Source organism: Aristolochia californica, unplaced genomic scaffold (genome assembly GCF_029961685.1).
Source record: "Aristolochia californica isolate CCGP_79_NKW_82.1479 unplaced genomic scaffold, dmAriCali1.0.hap1 SCAF_1, whole genome shotgun sequence".
Taxonomy (NCBI): domain Eukaryota; kingdom Viridiplantae; phylum Streptophyta; class Magnoliopsida; order Piperales; family Aristolochiaceae; genus Aristolochia; species Aristolochia californica.
Genome location: NW_027181770.1, coordinates 55606226 through 55625683, shown reverse-complemented (window position 1 = coordinate 55625683; position 19458 = coordinate 55606226). Strand labels below are relative to the sequence as shown.

The following is a 19458-nucleotide window of genomic DNA, read 5'->3' as shown; positions in this document are numbered from 1 at the left end:
CCTGCCTATACAAGGGCTTACGGCTTACAACAGCTAATGCCACTTATCTACTTCTACTCTTTAGCCACACCTACTTCACTTCTACAACTCTGACAACTTATGAGAATTTACACTTCAATTCAAACAACTTCTCTTTCACAATTTTGAGTAGCTAATGCATCTTGTCAATCTCAACACCTCAACCACCACAACTTTTCAACTTTTATACTTCAACCATAATGACTTTGCTACTTCTATAACTTAGCGTCAACAACTTCTCTTAATTTATTTAATTTTAAGGATAGTCTTGTCTATCAGCTTGACCTAATTTGTAAGGTTTACTTGCTTATAACAATATAACTCAATGTAAATTGCCTCTCAGTATAAAAAGTTAACAATCTATGTTCAAGCAAATAGGTACTCAAGTTATCAACAACTCAAGAAAGTTTTTAATGACTAAATTTGAAATATATGCACAATGCAAAGATGACATTGACTTTTCAAATTGGGGAAAATATACAAAGCAACTCAATGTAAAGATTGATTTTAAAATAACCCAAGAAGAGTAATAAAAAATTTAATAAATAATTGTAATGAGTAATATCAATAGTTTGGTATATGGTATCAAGTATAATCAACAAATCTCAAAGTACATGCTTTTATATACTTGGATTTGAAAACTTATCCCCAAATTTCAATCTTTTAAATAACCCATTTCATACCTCCCACCAAATTAGAATAATTGCACATTAAAAGATTTAAAATAAAAAAAAATTATTTCAAATGGAAGTCAATCACACAAACACTTAAAACACAATTTTTGAATCAAATATGATCTTAAAATCACTAGACACATGTTTAACAAATAGATATATAAATATTGAATCAAGATTTGAAAGAACGGGTGTTAGAATACTTAGTTTATTAGAAAGAACTACATATTTTGAATTTCTTTGGAACTTGGGAGAAGAAAAAATCTTATTAAATCATGTGTGAAGGCTTAGGTGGTTTGGAAAATGCTTTGGCTAGGAGAGTTTGGGGCAAATTTGGCTTAAATTGAAGGTTCTTCAATGTTCACAAAACCAGCCATTCGAGTAAGAAAGTAATGTTTTTGTCTTTTAACAAAACTAGGTCAAAATAGGTCAATTTTTTAAAACAATATACATTAAATCCTATTTTTACTTCTGAACATAACAGTAGGTCACTCAAAAAATTTGGATACAATACAAGCTCAAACTAAAGTTTAGAAGCTAGTGTTTCCATGTTGCCACATAAAGGAGTCGACTTCAGTGCTAGGGGTTGGCTTCTCTCTTAACTTCTACATCTATATGGGTCGAGTTCTCATGATAGTTTTGATTCTTTTTCACCTTCAAAACTTTCTATAACCTGTAGTTGATTCCTTTTGCTTCTTTGCAATGACAAAGGATCAACTCCTCTTATGGGTTTGACTCATTATTCACCTTAAAAACTTTTTATTTTCGACCATGAACTACTTTTTTCTCTCTATCATGACAAGAGGTTAACTCGTTAACCAGAGTCGACTCCTTTGCTCCCTTTTTGCCATATACTTGACTCTTTTGGGCTCAACATCTTTGACATTCGACACTTAAATTCTTCAATTTTCTAATTGAAATGGCCAATTTCTTGCTATGTAGTCACCTCCTCTTACCTATTTTACTCTTTTTTACTTCTTCTAGGTTGGCCCCTTTTTTTTTTTTGTTCGATAAAATGGTGTCGCTAGACTGTTTGGATGGCGTGCTTTTTAGTATGAGCTACTTTTTCTCTTTTGATGTATGAATTTTTTAGATAATCTTTTGTCAATCAAACAAACATATTAGTTACTAGAACTTTATTTTAAGGGAGTTGTCAGTTGCACAACATACTCAACGTATATTAGTAATAAGTATTTTTTTCTTCAAAATTATCTCAATGTATATCTTGAGACCAACAAATTTATTGGTTGGTGTCTTGAGTGAATTTCATTTTTATCTACATGAATGATTCCTTTTTAGCAATGTTAATAGATGTGAATTGGATTGTGCAATTGAACTTAGGACCTTGTTAATTTGAGGATTTCATACTATTAAGATCTTCAACTTAGAGTGTAGGAGAGAAGAGGGAAGAAGTGAGGTGAAGTTAGGGAAGGAGATGTAAGGACGGATGAGAGAGAGAGAGCGAGCGAGAGAGAGAGAGAGAGAGAGAGAGAGAGAGAGAGAGAGAGAGAGAGAGAGAGAGAGAGAGAGAGAAAAGAGGGAACAATATGAGTTATGGAAGACATCTAAACCCTCCCCTTTGGCCTTTATTTATAGATGTCAAGAGTACACAAATTATAAGTATACCCTTTACCTTAAAGAGAGTGAAGAAGAGACAAAAACCTTAAGATATTTAAAATAATGACACCCAAGCTTGGTGATATCTTTCAACACTTCCCCTCAAACTGGTGGTAAAAAAAATCGTATAACCCCTGCTCGGTATATGTAGAAGAGAGAATTTTTTAGTTGACTGACTTTGTAAACATATTAGCAAGTTATCTATGAGTTGAGATACTACTTGCAACCTGAAATCACTTCTCCGAATCCATGTTAATTTCAGGATGTACTATTAAGATCTTCAACTTAAAGTGTAGAAGAGAGGATGGAAGAAGGAGAAGAAGGGAAGTGAGGTGAAGTGAGGTGAAGTGAGGTGAAGTGAGGTGAACCCTCCCCCTTGGCCTTTATTTATAAATGTCAAGAGAAAATATATTACAAGTATATTCTTCACCCTAAAGAGAGTGAAGTAGAGACAAAAACCTTAGGATATTTACAATAATAACACCCAATCTTGTCTATGTCTTTCAACAGTTCGCAACTAGGCTTGACAAACCTTTAACCTAGAGTTAATAAAACATGGTTCACCAAATTGGTTATTAGTATTGATTGCACAATTGACCTAACTAACCTTCTAAGTAGGTTTAGATATCGGGTGAGTTGTGTAGGGGAAGCTTTGCCTAAGTCCTCACACAACTAACAAGGGATCATATATAGCATACCCATCCCCCCTCTTTTAAACCTAGTAAGGAAGTAGGTTACACTCACTCCTCCCTCATGTAGGGGTTCTAAATGAGGAGAAAAGGGTGCAAAATCCTCCTTTTTAAAGACTTCATTTTTTGTTTCAATAAATTTCAATTCTCAAGCCCAAAAAACTTCTTTGTAACATATTTTACATCTTTAAAGGAGTATATTCTAAACATCTTTCACATCCCTTGAATACCTTTTTTTGTTGTAATCTTCTAAACTTCATTTAGTGCTAGCTTAATCTGATGATGTAGGATCCTTGCAAAAACAATATTGGAATAGTTATATCAATAAAGTAAATTTTAGGTAGGTGTTATAGTATTTGTATGTATATCCTCATTGAAGTAGCGATATATAGTCATACAAGTCAAATAATATTTTATTGGAGTATATTTCATAGCCAATATTTAGCCAATATTTCATAGGTATGAAAATAGTTATGAAATAATCTTTATAACAATAATAACTTGAAAACCTACTCGGTACCGTTTAAGATTAGGGTGTGTTTTGACCCAAAATTTTGAGCTTACTCACTTTTCAAAACTTGAGTTAGTCACTCGAATCGAGTTTGGTGACTCTTAAGTCCAAGTTAGATTGGGCCAAGTTGGCCCTCCGACCTGACCAGCCCCCTTAAGCTACTTTGTTATGATGTTGTGCTTATTAGTACAAACACAAGGGTAAGAATTTAAACGATAGTACATCAATGATTCAACTTTAAGCCTAAATCTTCTTGCTCACCATGTAACTTTGGACATAAAAGAGGTAGCCTTCATGTGGTGTATACTTGCACTTTTTATTGTATTTTACTTGTGCCAATGAATGTATCTGCAAATGATAGTGGCAGGCCTTTGAATCCAAGAATGAAAGAGCATCGTGGACAAGTTCAACTCGTGGGACGAAGCTGCACGTCCACAAAAACTTTGCTTTCAGTTAGCACATCAAAACTTTCCTTTCCGCTTCAGTGCTATAAACAACTAATGTAGGGGAAGCTTGTTAACCGTTAGAAGTGCTTCCACTTTCCCCTCATATTCCATTTACATCATGAAAAAGTGTATGTAGAGTGTTGAAGGAAGAGAGAGAGAGAGAGAGCGAGAGGTGGCTTGTCACTTGTCTTATCTGAAAATTCATAGTTCATCTCACTCTGGCCATCCTATCCTTACTAATATTTTATGAAATCTGTTTCCTCTGTGAAATTCCATTACAGTCAAGATATTACTGTATGTTGTTGTGGATATGATCGACTTCAGTAGAGAGAGAGCGAGAGAGAGAGAGGTTGCTTGTCACTTGCCTTATCTGAAAATGCATAGTTCAGCTCACTCTGGCCATCCTATCCCCCTACTAATATTTTATGAAATCTGTTTCCTCTGTGAAATTCCATTTAATACAGTAAAGATATTACTGTATGTTCTTGTGGATACGATTGACTTCAGTCTCAGATGAAACACCCAGAATGGTGGGTTCTTCAATATCGATACAATGATTTTTCCCTAATTCATCTTTCCTAAAATAATAAAGTTTCCACTTAATTAATAGAGCAAACCAACAGGGAAACAATGGCAGACGAGAATTTTCATCAATGTGGCTGCTTCGGAAGGATACATCTTTGTTGGCAGAATTCAATGTGGTTAATGAAGCTAAACTCTTTCTGAGATGCGGTGAAAGGATAAACCCCCAGTTCGTAGAGGACAGAGTGGCGTGTATATTTGGCATCTCCATGGAGAAAGAGCTGCCCACCACAGCCAAGGTCTCCGTCCTTGCTTTAACTCTTCCGCGACTGTAATTGGCTATCCAGAGAAATAATCACCACAGAGCCCCGTACCCTTTGTCGGAGGACCCCCGTATCGTCATCTTCCGTCCGTATTTTCTTCACCCTCTTCGCCAAATGGCAAATGCCCCTGCAACTAATGGCGGTAGCAAATGAGTTACACAATCTGTTTGTCAAAAAGTCTTCACTGATTACCCTTGGCCGATCGAGTAACTCAATCGTCTGCTACATGGATTTTAAATTTGGCTCGACGAAAGCATCAATAGCAAGGGGACCCACCTTCTTCAATTTCTCAAGGAGTTAGTTGCACGTCTTGTTGAAAGAAACGAAGCGATCTTTCATGGCCTCTCCCTCTTTTACTCCGGTGTGGAGGGGGAGACAAAAGTCAGGAGGATGGAATATATGCAGACGTCATGAGGATTTGCTCACAGTGAACCCGTATCCGATGGAATCTGCAGCCGAGAGGAAGGGCCACTGCTCACTAAATCTTTCTGAGAGACTCGGAATGTGACCAGCACCAACAGGGACGACCTCGACGTAGTGCCAAATACTTCATCTTCGAGGTCGCTTTCTGCCTAAAGCTTTAGTTTATTCGGAGGGACAATATGGCCTCTTCACGCCTCGAACCATGCACAGAACACAGAGAAGGACGACAAGCATATCGTCTCTCTCTACGCAATCGGCACTGTGATTTTCCTTATTTTGCAGATGTGTTTTCCAATTCGGCAGAGGTGAGATGTAGGTTTCATGGTCACACAAATACTTTTCAAGTAATATCTATTTTCTTTGTTTTTCAAGAAATTCCATGCCTCATAGGTTACATTTGGAAATATGATATCTTTGAGGGTTATATTTGAAAATTTACCCTAAAAACTTTTATTGAGTTTTTTTTTTCTGGTAGCTTTTAGTGAATTTGTTATTGGGCTAAAAGGTGGGATCCACTCTTTAGTTTAGTAAAAAAATGTCATCAAATGTCACCCTAAATCCAACCATAACAAATTAAACCAGTGGTTGAATTAATCAAACATCATCATATACATCATAATAAAATCAGAATAAAAATTAAAACTTGAGGGAAAGAGTGATCCTTCCCTCACTCTAGCCTCTTTTTTATAGAGAGATGGGAGGCTTTGCACACTAATGATTTAAGGAGCATATAGGTTGTACCCACTCCTGCTGTCTTTTTTAAGGTAGAAGAGGGGATTTGCCCAACAATTGAGAGGGAGGGGGTACCTCTCCTATCTATAAACAAAGATTAGAGGCAGGCTTATATACCCCTCCTTTAGTTTCTCACCATCTTCTCTACCCCTCCCTCATTTGTATTGAAGAGGGCAGCCTCTTCCCCCTTTTGGGTGACAAGCAAGCTTGTAGTCTTGACTAAGTCAAACCATAATGTTTTAATTTTGTTCACATGTTTCCAATTTATTAGACCCAATTGTGACATTAGGTCTAATTATATACTATTCAACTGGCATGTTTGGTTTTGGTTAACTTTGAAATACAAAGATAATGTGTTTTCAAGTGTAGAAATCTCGATGGTATATTTTGAAGTATATCCTTAAGATTTAGATGTGGATAAATATGGCCACATCATCAATAAGAGTTAAAGTTCATTAAAATTTTAATCTAAAGTGAGAGAACTCACATTCCTCCTTGGACTTCAAGTAATGCAAACCGATAACAAAACATTCATAAATAAGTTCACATACACTAAGAGATTGCTTAAGAGATTCAACATTGAAAATCTTAACTCAATTAAGTACACCCATAAGTTCCTTCTTGAAACTTGACTCAGACAACTCCAGTAGGGCCATAGTTAAAAAATTGTATAGAAGCATAATAGGATCCCTATTTTACCTTTCAACTAGTAGATCACATATAATGTTCTCAGTATATCTATGTGCTAGATTTTAATCCGATCCTAGAGAATCTTACTTGGTGGCAATGAATTTTTTTTTTCTATTATCTACTTGAAACACTTTAGGTCTTTGGTACTCAAACTCTTTAACCATTGATCTAGTAGGTTACTCTGATGCTGATTTTTTCGATTGCAAAATTGACAACAAGAGTACGAGTGGTAGTTGCCAAGTACTTGGAAATATGTTTACCCTTTGGTTTTCCAAGAAACAACATTCGATTACACTATCTACCACTAAAGCTGAGTACATTACATGTGGAGGTTATTGTACTCAACTTATTTGGATGAAACAACAACTAGATGATTATGGTTAGAGAAAAAAAAAATTCTAGTCCATTGTGATAACATGAGCACCAGAAATCTAAGTAAGAACTCAATTTTCCATTCTTGATCAAAACACATAGAGATTTGACCACTTTATCAGAGAGTTTGTTATAACCAAGGTTATTAAAATTGAATTTGTTCCCATAGAAAATTAATTAGCAGACATCTTTACAAAGCCATTAGGATTTTACCGTTTCTCAAAGCTTTGAGGAGAACTAGGCATGAGCAACCCACCTGATTTACTTAGGCTGAAAAAATATGAGCTTAAATAACACATCCCACGTTAGTAGTATCATAAGAATGAAGTGGAAATGAAATATTATACTTTTGTCACTCTGCATAGGTCATTGATCGATCAACTTAAGTGATTAATCAATCGACCAACATAGAATGATCGATTCTTCACGAATCAAAATGAGAAGTTGAAGAATTTCAAACGATTTTTAACCCAATCTCTTCACATAAAATCATTCCAAAACCCTATTCCAACTTTTTCTCAAGCTCCTATGCCTTATTCCCTCTTCCACTTCATTTTTTGATGTATTTTCGTTCAAAACCAAGGTTAAAACCCTCAATTTTGCTCAAAACTGAACTTTCTACAATGGTGAGGACCAAGTTCATGACAAGGAAGCGTACTCCTTCTAAGGAACCAAAAATCTGTGAGGAAATGCCCAATTGGAGGGAGCATTTCTGGACAAGACTTCAAAGGGGTAATTATCTTCAAAGCTTCGCTTTTAAAAGCATAGTGGAGCCTAGTAAGGTTGACGTGGCCTTTTGTAAAAGGGAGATAAAATGGTTCAAGGATATGTTTTTACCCTACAAGGGGCATTTTGGAAGAGAAGAGCCCCTATACCCACAACTCATTAAGCTCTTCTACTCCAACTTGGAGATAGAAGAAATCAAGTCAAACAACTTGAGGACAACTTTCAATATGAAGAAGACCAACATACCTATTCAATATGGAACTGAATGACTTCCTACGCACAACCTTCATGGAGATGACCTAGTATGTCAAGGATAACTGGTCGATCAATCTTCCCTCCGATCGCCATCAACACATTTAGGATGTCATCCTGTATTTGGGTAGTAGGTAGGAAGTTCATATGTGATTAAGATCAAAGACCTCACGATGGCTCAGAGAGTAGTTATGGAGATTATGACACATGTCCTTAATCAAAAGAAGGGGGCATACTTGCACCTCACCACTGTCGACATTTTTTGGATGAGGGCAATTACTTAGAAGGTGCAATTAAATTTTGGGTATTTTATGGTGTGTCGAATGGCAGACAGAGCCTTTAGCTCTAGAGCAGACGACCTTCCCTTTGTTCAAGAGATTACGTCTATCCTCTGACATTGTCAAGTTGATTTAGTTGATGAGGAATCCATGGATATTACGAAGAAAATGTTTATTGGTGAAGCAAAGGTTGGGAAGTTTGGCTTTGCAAAATGGCGAGGTCAATAGGTTTAGAAGGACAATATTTTGAGAGAGGCACCTCAAAATATCATGTCTGACAAGATGAGTCTAGAACCTCAGGCCAACAATTCGAGTTAGTGAAGAGGAGGAGAACTGAAAAGCCAAATCTTCCTCCACTAATTAACTTTCAACACTTGAGGACGCAGTGGATAATGTCTAGGCCACTCTGGCGACGATTCATACTACTCTAGAAAGGTTGAAGGCTGGACATATCAAATTTTGAGAGAACCAATAGAGAATCGAGAGCATGCATGAGACCCTCCTCAACCGTCTACCGTCACTTGCCTAGATCTCTCTAGTCCTTATGACCATACTTTTGCCTCCCTTGTACATACATTTACTTAGATACTTTTATTTTTTTTGTTAAAAGTATTTTTAATTAGTACACTGTTGTATCTATTTGCATATCTATATATGAATTGGCCTTGAGCCAACACTTTTAACTTACTCTTGTGTCTAATTTAGAAATATTTTTGAGTAATGACAAAAGGGGAGAAAAAGATGGAAAGATGGACCTATACCCATTAGGCATTCTACAGATTGAAAACTTGAAAATTAAAATGACTAAAAGAACTATGCAAAGATTAAGGGGTAGCATATTCCAAAATTGCATTCTTAACTTTGCTACAATCCTTAGGGATTGTGTATATTTTAATTTTTCAATGTTAGGTTTTGTCATCATCAAAAGGGAGAGATTGTTGACCATAGGTTAACTCTCTTCTTGCTTTTGATGATAACAAAACTTAATAGAGTTGGCAATTTGAAAAATAAGTATTTCAAACACTTTACCTTTAAGAGACATGCATTTCAAGGTCTAAAGCTTCAAAACGCATCGAGCCTACTCAAGACCTAAAGCATCATGACAAGTCTACTCTTGAAGAATCACCCTTGAAGAAAAAGACAATGTGAGTGAAGCCTAGAGTTTAGGATTCATTGATGTATATCAAAACTCAATCCATCTAAAAGAGAGTTGTCCAAACTCCTTCAATTTGAAGTACAATATTAAACATAAAGCTTTATGACATACATTGCATTAATACATATTTCAAAACATTATATACATATTTTCAACATGTTAGAGCTCACAGAATCATTCATTCTCATGTTATTAAAATTAATTTAAATGAATTAGCATTGAAATGATCAATCAACCTCTGTCAATGATTGATCATCTAGAAGTGCACAAGCCAAGTTTATAAAAACATGATCGATCAACCTAAGTTGATTGATCAATCATTCAAAACATGATTTTTTTATGCTATAAAGCATGATCGATCATCCCACTTGGACTGATCAATAAATATTGTCCAAGTAAACAAATTTTATTGAATGATCAATCATCCCACATGACAAAATCTTGCAAGTTAGGGACACAAATCATGATTGATCATAAAAAGTTCATTGATCGATGATACTTTTAATGCATTGCCATAGAGAATTCTGATAAATCGATCATACACTAGCAGTGATCGATCAACTTAACATGTCAAACCCTACGGGAAAATTTTGATCAATCATACCATCAATCAATAAGTCACATCCCGACAGAATAATAGTCATTATACACGATTGATTGATCAATTACTTTATAGTGATTGATCAATCCAAACACTGACTTTTTCAAAAGGGCAAAAAACGGTTAGTTTGGCTTTGAGAAGTTATAAGTACCCCACAAAACCTCACATAAAATCTAATGAGCATTTATTGGAAAATATTCAAGCCATTACCTTCAATAACTTCTAGATTTGAGTATGACATTTAGAAATTTTTAATTTCTATAGCATGGATTCAAATCATATGCCCTAGGTTCTACTCCTCTTACTTTGGCACCTTGCACGGGTCAAATCCCTTTTTGTTCCAAATTTTTATGTTAGTTTTTTTTTTTTTATGTTTCACATAGATCAGATCGAATCCTCCCATGAGTTTGACTTCTCTATCTCATATGGGTTTGAATCCTCTCATGGATTTGAATCCTCCTAAGTGGGTTCTACACTTTCCAATGGCTTCTACTCTTCTTCTTTCAAACTTTTCATTTTTTTGTATGTGATTCCTTTACTCTCTCTGTCATGACAAGGGTTTGAATCCTTCCATAGGTTGACTCCTTTTGCTCCTTTTTTTTCCATATACTCGAACACTCATTTTCTCTTTTTGCTTTAAGGTTTCATCTTTTTCACTGATGTATTTGATTTTTATGCATGAGCATGACTCCTTTAACCTTTGGTATTTCAATTCTTCAATTCTCTAGTCGAAGTGGTTGACTTCTTCCTATATGGTTATCTCCTTTTGCTCGAGTTATTCTTCTTGCCTTTTATTTTGGGCTATTTGTAAAAATTATTCTTCATTTCCCATGTTCAATTAAACAATATTGTTGGGTTGATTGGATGGTGTACTTTCTAGTATGAGTTGAATACTTCTTTTCCAAAAAAATTCCTATAAGAATTTTGTTACTACACAATATACTTAACAAACAACATTAGTAACTCTAGTGTTTGTTATCATCAAAATTATCTTAATAGAGATCTTGAGACCAACAAATATTTCTATAAAAAAATATCAATTATTATGAGATTCTTAAATGTATTTGGATAGTTTATCCTTAAGTCAATGGATTAGTATATAATATTATCAATAAAGTCATTTATAATTTTTTAATAGTTTAAGTTTTAAAAGTAAATTTATAATATAGAATTATTATCATAATAATTTTTAACTCATAATATTTTTAAAAGTTATAATTGAAAAGAATTTAAAATTGAGTTTTTTGGTATACCTAATATACCTAATGTACTCATGTGTTGGTTTTCTCCTATTAGTAATATTATTACAGTAGCACCGCGTTATCACAAATAATTACTTCATTTGAAAAACAATTCCCTAGAAAATGTGTGAAATAAAATTAAAATAAAATTTAATGTTTAAAGATTAAATTTTACCTCATTGAATCTGTCATGAATCTTGAGTCTATAGTTTGCAATTTTACTCTACACACTTAGAAGACAAAACTTAAGGAAGATGAAAAGGATGGCAAAGAGAGGTGGGAAAAACTCAAAATTCACTTGTTAGGAAACTTCTTTTTAGATTAAAGTTTTAATGACTTTAATTCTAGCATTGGAAGTGGATTTTCTATTTTTAGAAAAAAAATCCACCAAATGAATTGTTGACAAATTTATGTGAACCTCCAAGCTTTCTAAGTTATTATAAGAGAATTTCTTGATATATTATCTTTCAAAATCTCAGCTATTGAGGAAGCTCTTCATTTAGTGACATTGTTGGCTTGCAATGATGTGTTGAATTCTTCTATCTTATCGTGCCCCTACTAAGAGAAGAATTTGTTTTGTAATTTTGTGGTTATTTTTATTCGATAAATTGGCAAAATCAATGATGGACTTAAATCGAGAGGGCATTCAAGGAATTGATTGTTTAAATGAAGAAATTTTATATCCTTGATTTAGGTTTCAAATCATCTCTCTATTGCCTATAAATAGGTATTTAATTGGTTAAAAAATAATCTAACTCAGTAAGTCTATCCCTCTCTTGACATTCATGAAATAGGTTTCCAGAGCCAAACCATGTAAACTTTTTTTGTTTTTATTTTATTTTTCATGCATCCAATTTCATTTTCGATCAAATGTTAAAATCCTCTCAATGCCAGTATGAAGTTGTTTTTGAGCTTAACACAATACATGAACTTATCCTTAATATATGATATATCCAATATTTATTAGTTGACCCAACAAGATGGTTGATGCCCTCTTAATTAGTCGTTGGGTGCAGTTGACCCCACCAAGTACTTGAGAATCCAATAGATTGTCGTTATTTAAATACCTATTGATTATAAGACCAAACTTGGCACCTTTTATACAAAGTTCTTTTGACTAGAAGGCAATGAAAATCACTAGAGGTTGTGCATGAATTGAGCAACTAAGCTCATAGCATAACTAATTGTGTTGATGAAAGACATGAGTTGTGGAAGTTTTATATAGTACATAATACCTAAAAGAATATCTCAGCTAGAATTTTCGTAGAAAATTGTTGTTCGAGTCTGCTAGAGATATCTTAGAAAAGGAGTTAGAACTTGTAGCAATAATGTCATCAATGTAAAGCAGACATGCCCTTGTTTGTAAAAGTGAATAGAGAAATGTCTACCTCACTTGGTAGAAATTTTATTTGATAAACATTTAATTAAATCTTTCAAACTAAGCATATGGTCCTATTTAGAGCCATAGATTACCTTTTGTAATGCTAGAACCCTCTAATTCTAGTGTTACTTTATAGTTTCTTTTAAAATTTTATCTAATTTTTATTTATGTATGTCTAATTGTCAAAGGTTAGATTGTAGTTGACCCAACAACTTGCTAGTGGGCTTATGCTACAAGAATAACAAACAATGGATCTATGTGAAATGTGTCTTCTTTAGAAAACCCAATAAGAATCTTCACTTTTCTTTATCTGTAAGTGAAAATGATCAGAGCATGATGAAGAACTACGAGAGGCCATAGATGGGAAATTTAGAGAAGACTCTCTTGGCCTAGATTGAGTGGTTTCAATAAGAGGATTGTTTGTGAGTTGAGATCGAGGGAGCTAATAAATTAAGAGTTGGAGAAATATCCATGTGGTCTACAAGCTCACGTCTAGGTTTACGTTCTCTAGGGTTCACAATGTTGTCAAATAGGAATGGGATAATATGATGTTGAGGGTATCCAAAGATATTAATATCTTAGAAACGAAAAATGTCCTCATCAAAATTTAAGTGACTAGATATAACAATTTTCTTGAGGAATTGTAACACTTATAACCTTTGTGAACATCACTATATCCTAGTGAGTTGAAATTTGTGTGTATTGTAAGGTTTATGGAAAGGATAGCATAAACATCCAAATAGTTGAAAATTACTATAATCAAAATTATGGCTATAGACAAAGCTAGTAACATCGAGTATTATTAGCTAGTAATGAAGGAACTTATTATTAATCAAATGGATATCTGTAGAGAATCCCTTGACCCGAAATTGTTGTGGGACTTTATTACTGAATATAGTCATGTGAGGTCAACTTCAATGATAAGTCAATATAATGTTACATCTAGTAATCTAATGATTTTAGAGTCCTATTACTTTCCAAAAACTGAGTAATTCTATGTAGAAGCAATTTTTGTAATGTTCGGTGAGTGAAATGGTAAATAGGTTACTCACGTTGTTTCTTAATTTTAATTCTTTTTTCTTAATTCATGTGTTTTTAATTAATTCAAAGTGCATGTTTAATTTTACATACTACATTAATCCACAATGATCGATGATACTCAAGAAAGCACTTACATATAAAACACACACAAGATTTTTAAGTGGTTCACAATCCTTGTACAGATTGCTAGTCCAACCCCCAAGGTGTATTAGCACCTTGAGGAACCACTAAGCTTGGATTGTCTTATAATGTCGACAACAAATTACCAATAAGGCCAATCAGAATTTTGCTCACACAGGAACTTATGGCACTCAATTGACCATATTAACCAACTTTAAATAGCACTCTTTCACTTATATTTACAACAACTAAGCACATTATTCTAGACCCACAAAGGGATTCTCCAACAGCTCACTAGGCAACACACTTAGACCACCACAAGGATTTTTAGCAACTCATAAGGAACACCAACATAGTCGCAAAGGAATTTTCAGTAACTCCTACATATAAAAGGTCCTATGGCTCGTATTAGTAGCAAAAACAACTTTTCAACTTCTACTCAGCCACAACAACTTTTCTCAAACAATTTTGGGATGAAGTCAGTCTTACCTACTCAAGGCTTGACTCAATTACAAGGACTCTAGCTTATAATATAGCCCATGTAAATTACATCTCAATAGACAAATTTAAAAATCGAAGCAAAAATAAGTAGGTACATCAATCCTAAGTACCTTCCCAATGTAAATGAATAGATTAAAATATTCCTTAATGACTTGACTTTAAAATGAAAACAGCTCATAGTAGTCATTAATGACTTATTTTGAAAATATAGAAAAGCAACAAAGAAACATGAACATACAAAGATAAGTACAAGAAGTTGCATTATTCCAAGATATACCAAAGCCCTTCTCTACAAAGGAAAATCATGCTCATTCAAAGGCGGCGTAAGAGGCAAAGAGAGACAAATCACCCAAGGACTTATCGTCTAGTGTTTAACTTTGGGTGTAACTTGGATAAGGGTAGTTTAATTGTAATTGGATTTTACTTGTTTCCTCTATTATAAATAGAGGTTCATTGTACACAAATTATAACAAGTTAGTGAAGTTTTTCTTTTCCATAAATTCAACACGATTTGAAATCATTTCTTAAAGTTAGATTATTACTTGTGAGCTATGTTTTGAAATCATATGTTTAATTGAGTTACTTTATGTGTTTATCCCAATTAAAAAAATCAATCCAAGATTTACCTTGAGCTAATACTTTTTAAATTAAGTCATTAAGGACTACTTGAGTTGAAATTAAGTCATTAAGGACTACTTGAGTTGTTGACAACATCGAGTAGGTAGTTGGAATGGTACACCTATTTGATTGTGCTTACATTGTTAAATCTTTGTATTGGAGACATTTGAATTGGGTAAGAGTAAGCAAATAAACCTTGCAAAATGGATCAAGCCTTGGGTAGGCAAGATTGTCCTCACATCAATTTTATTGAGTGGAGCCGTATAATGGCCCACGTGGCTTCTCAAGAGGGGGGTGCATTGAGAGTTTCAAATTAAAAAGTAAGGCTTGTAAACAAACAATCATGCAATATCGCAATTTCAATGAAAAGTAAACATTCAAACGCCATAGGATACAAGAGAATTTTGGTTATCGATGTTTCCTTGTTGGTATTCACTGCTTAAGAACCCTTGCTTGGAAAATTTCACTATTTCAAAGCTCTAATAACTGGAATTTGCACAAAGAGATTTCGGCTCTCTTTAAGTCACGTATTGCTCAATACACACTTTTTAAAAATATAATTCCCCCAAGAGATTGGCTTGATTCTAGCTCTAATTGGCCCTTTCTATCTAGATTAAATAGGTTCTAGATGAACCTTTCTCAAAATAAAAATAAAATAAAGAAAAACCTACACCCGAAACTTGTAGAGTACCTTCTCCTTGAGAGATCCAAGTTTCAACTTATTTTGCAGAATAATGTGGAGTAAGAGAGCTTGTCTAATAAGAAAGGCAAGGAAATGAAGAAGAAAGAGTAAATGATTTTGCAAGGTTGAGGCTCTCTTTCACTCAAAAAACACTTTTGAGATGTTTTGCAAGATGGAGAATAAAGGCTCAACGGATTTGCTAATTGATCAATAAATTTCCTATGATTGATCATGTTGTATGTCCCTGATTGGCAAGATTCTATTTGATCGATCAATTTTATGGGATGATCGATCATTCCATGTAAATCTTGCTTGTCTAGACAGTATATTGGTTAATTAATCCAAATGGGATGGTCGATCGAGATTTATAGCATGATATGACCATGTTCTAGATGATCGATCAATCGACTAAAGTTGATCGATTATGCTTTATAATCTTGGCTTGCACACTCCTGGATGATCGATCATTGGCAAAGGTTGATTGATCATTCCAATATCAGTTCAACTAAATTGACTTTTGAAATATGTGAATTATTTAGTCCTACTCTAACATGTTCTAAAACTCCATGTACACCACTATACTTTAAAGAAGGGCGTTAGGAAAGTTCATTGATCGATCATGGACTAGCAATATAACATGTTATTGTTATTATTTATAAACTTGCTCTAACATGTCTATAGGCAATGTATATCCTAAAGTAGCATATACACCATTATACTTTAAAGAAGGGAGTTAGGGAAGTTCTCTTATATTTGTAACTGAATTTTGATATATGACATTGACACTTCAACTCTAGTCTTCTTGTTATCTTCTTCTTCATGGGTGCTTCTTCAAGAGATGTCCTTCGATGTTCCTTGAGGTATTGAATATGTTTGATCGTTTTGAAGCTTTAGACCTTGATATGCATTGACTCTTGAATGTAAAGTATCTGAAATACTTTAGTTTGCAAATTTTTAGTTCTATTAAGTTTTTTTATCATTATTTTTAGCTAATAATTTATAATAACAACTAAATAAGTATGAAAAAATTAAGTTTTAGTAACAATAAAATGATAATTATTAATAATATTATAATTTTAAAACATAATTAATAGGAATCAATAATTAAAAACTATAATAATAAATAATAAAAATCATTAATTATAGAAAATGATGTCTATGATTATTATATTTTTTAATTATGAACATATAATCAAAATGAATATATTTTAGTAAATATTTTATATTTTTTGTCAGGTCTCCTTGTAGAAGGTTATACAATTGAGTCAAGACTCAGGATAGTTGGATGTCGAGTCAGGACTCGGAATCGATCATTAAACGCCTTTTGTCGGTGGAAGTCTCGACACTGTTCAGCCTTCTTTTCTTCTTTTCTCCTGTTTCTTCTTCTGCTTCTCCCCATTTGTGTATCTCAGAACCAGGGAGAAGATGGGATCTCTCCCACATTTGTCGTCCTCGTCCAAGACCCAGCCCGTGATAAACACCACCGATCTCCTCCACCTCTTCCAGTCCCAGCAAAAATACCTTAACTACTTCTTCCAAAACCTCGACCTCTCTCAGACCCTGGAATTCACTCAAACCCTCCTCAACTCCTCCGGCACCATTTTCTTCACTGGGGTCGGAAAATCCGGCTTCGTCGCTAGGAAGATCTCCCAGACCCTCGTCTCGCTCGGCATTCCCTCCGCCTTCCTTTCTCCAGTCGATGCGCTCCATGGGGATATCGGTATTCTTTCTTCCAATGACGTTCTCGTGCTTTTCAGCAAGTCCGGAAACACCGAGGAACTCATCAAATTGGTCCCTTGCGCTAAGGCCAAAGGGGTGTTCTTGATCTCCATCACCTCGGTGATGGGCAACTTGCTGGAGAATGTGTGCCATATGAATGTGCATTTGCCGGTGGAGAAGGAATTGTGCCCTTTCAATCTGGCGCCCGTCACTTCCACGGCGATTCAGATGGTTTTTGGAGATACCGTGGCGATCGCCTTAATGGAGGCTAGGAAGTTGACAAAGGAAGACTATGCGGCCAATCATCCCGCTGGGAGGATTGGGAAGAGCTTGATTTTCAAGGTTGGTGAAATTTTCTTTCTTGATTTTATTTTTATTCTCCACTTGCTTGGGGTTAATGTTTTGATTCTTTTTCCGAACTGGATATTTAGTCAAGTCTCACAACTTCACAAGAAATCTCTTCCGCATCTATGATGACATGGTTTGAATTCAACTATTAGGAATTTGGATGTCTCTGTATTCCAATGCGAGTCTTTCTGGTTCCTAGATATGTCGGAAAACGGGTCTGCTTTATCTTTATACAGTTTAGACCTTACTCTCAATCTCTAAATTGAATTTGAGGGCTCCCCATTTATGTTTTTCTAATTACGATTGCGATATAGGACTTTGATTCCCACGCGAGAGAGAAAATTTTCCGTTCAATTCTGTGAGGTTATTAAATTGTTTTCCTAATTTTCCCTTTGGTGATCTGTTTGCTCTATGGTGTGTGAGAGCTGCAAGCCTGTAATTGGATCGATTAACAATTCATAAACTTAAATGAACATCATTTTCTGAAGACAAAAGGTTTATAAATCCTGTCTATTAACTGAAAACCAACCTGTTTTCAGATTTCCCTGTTCTTCTTGCAACCTCTTTCTGTTCTCCTTTATTTCTTTTTCCATTTTTCTGTTTTTGTAGCATTTATAATGGCATCATTAATGGAGAACCTGGATCCTTTTCCTGCTTGAGATTTCTTAAAGTATTTCAGTCAAGGATAACCAGAATTAATCACTCTGTAACTTTCAAACTAAGATCAGATTCGTTACAATTAATTGACGTCTATGCAGGTAAAGGATGTTATGAAGAGGCAGGGGGAACTCCCCCTTTGCAAGGAAGGAGACCAGATAATGGATCAGCTCATGGAGCTAACTAGCAAAGGGTGTGGCTGTCTTCTGGTCGTAGACGATAACCATTGTCTCATTGGAACATTCACAGATGGTGACTTACGACGAACACTCAAGGCCAGTGGTGAAGCAATATTCAAGCTAACAGTGGGAGAGATGTGCAACAGGTAAGCACTTCCGAACCCAAATTATTTTAGTCCAGGACTGGCTTCTGTGTTGATGTTTTTTTCCGTTGCAGAAACCCCAGAACAATTGGACCTGATGCAATGGCAGTGGAGGCGATGGAGAAGATGGAGTCGCCACCATCACCGGTGCAGTTCCTCCCTGTAACTGACCATCAAAATGTGGTGATTGGTATTGTCACCTTGCATGGTCTGGTATCCGCAGGATTGTGAAAGTCATCAATTCCTACTTGATTCTATTGTCACCTCCAATTCTTTGTATTTTTATGCTGTACCTTCGTCCAGTTCTTATATTCTGTGAAATTGTCACTCGTATTTTCGTTTCCCCCATTATACATCAAATAGTCAATAAGAAGGTGACAAATGTTGTTCAAATTTTGGTTCTAACTACATGTAAAGAGATTAATAAGCAACAAAATGATCTCCCTTAGAACTGGCGTAGATGGGTTTTCAGAGTATTTGGAACTCAGATTAAAAGCCGAAGTATATTGAACCAGTTCTCAATCACTCTCGTTTCCCCTTTTGCTTTTTCTTCTTCTTTTTTTCTTTTTCGCTGTTGTATCTTCGATATGGACTGAGAAATGAAAATGAGAACAATCGTGAAACTATGAAATTGGTTGATAGCTTAAAGAGACTTCTAAATGCTGATAAAACAAATAAGAATCATTTGAAACTTATTAAAATGGAAAGAAATCAAAGACTTTAACAATAGAAATTTCCAGAGATTCTAAATTAAATAGTTACAAAGAAGTAGCCTCAAATTCTTCTTACAATATCTAG

At 34.7% G+C, this 19458-nt stretch overlaps 1 protein-coding gene across 1 annotated transcript; it reads left to right on the top strand.

The window, feature by feature from the left end:
- Window positions 1-16983: 16983 nt before the first annotated feature.
- LOC137961837 (probable arabinose 5-phosphate isomerase) lies at window positions 16984-19089 on the top strand. The gene is made up of 3 exons (XM_068808442.1): window positions 16984-17675; window positions 18440-18663; window positions 18735-19089. Exons 1-3 carry the CDS (start codon window positions 17040-17042, stop codon window positions 18889-18891), a joined length of 1017 nt encoding a protein of 338 aa, XP_068664543.1. The 5' UTR covers window positions 16984-17039; the 3' UTR covers window positions 18892-19089.
- The last annotated feature ends 369 nt before the right edge of the window (window positions 19090-19458 follow it).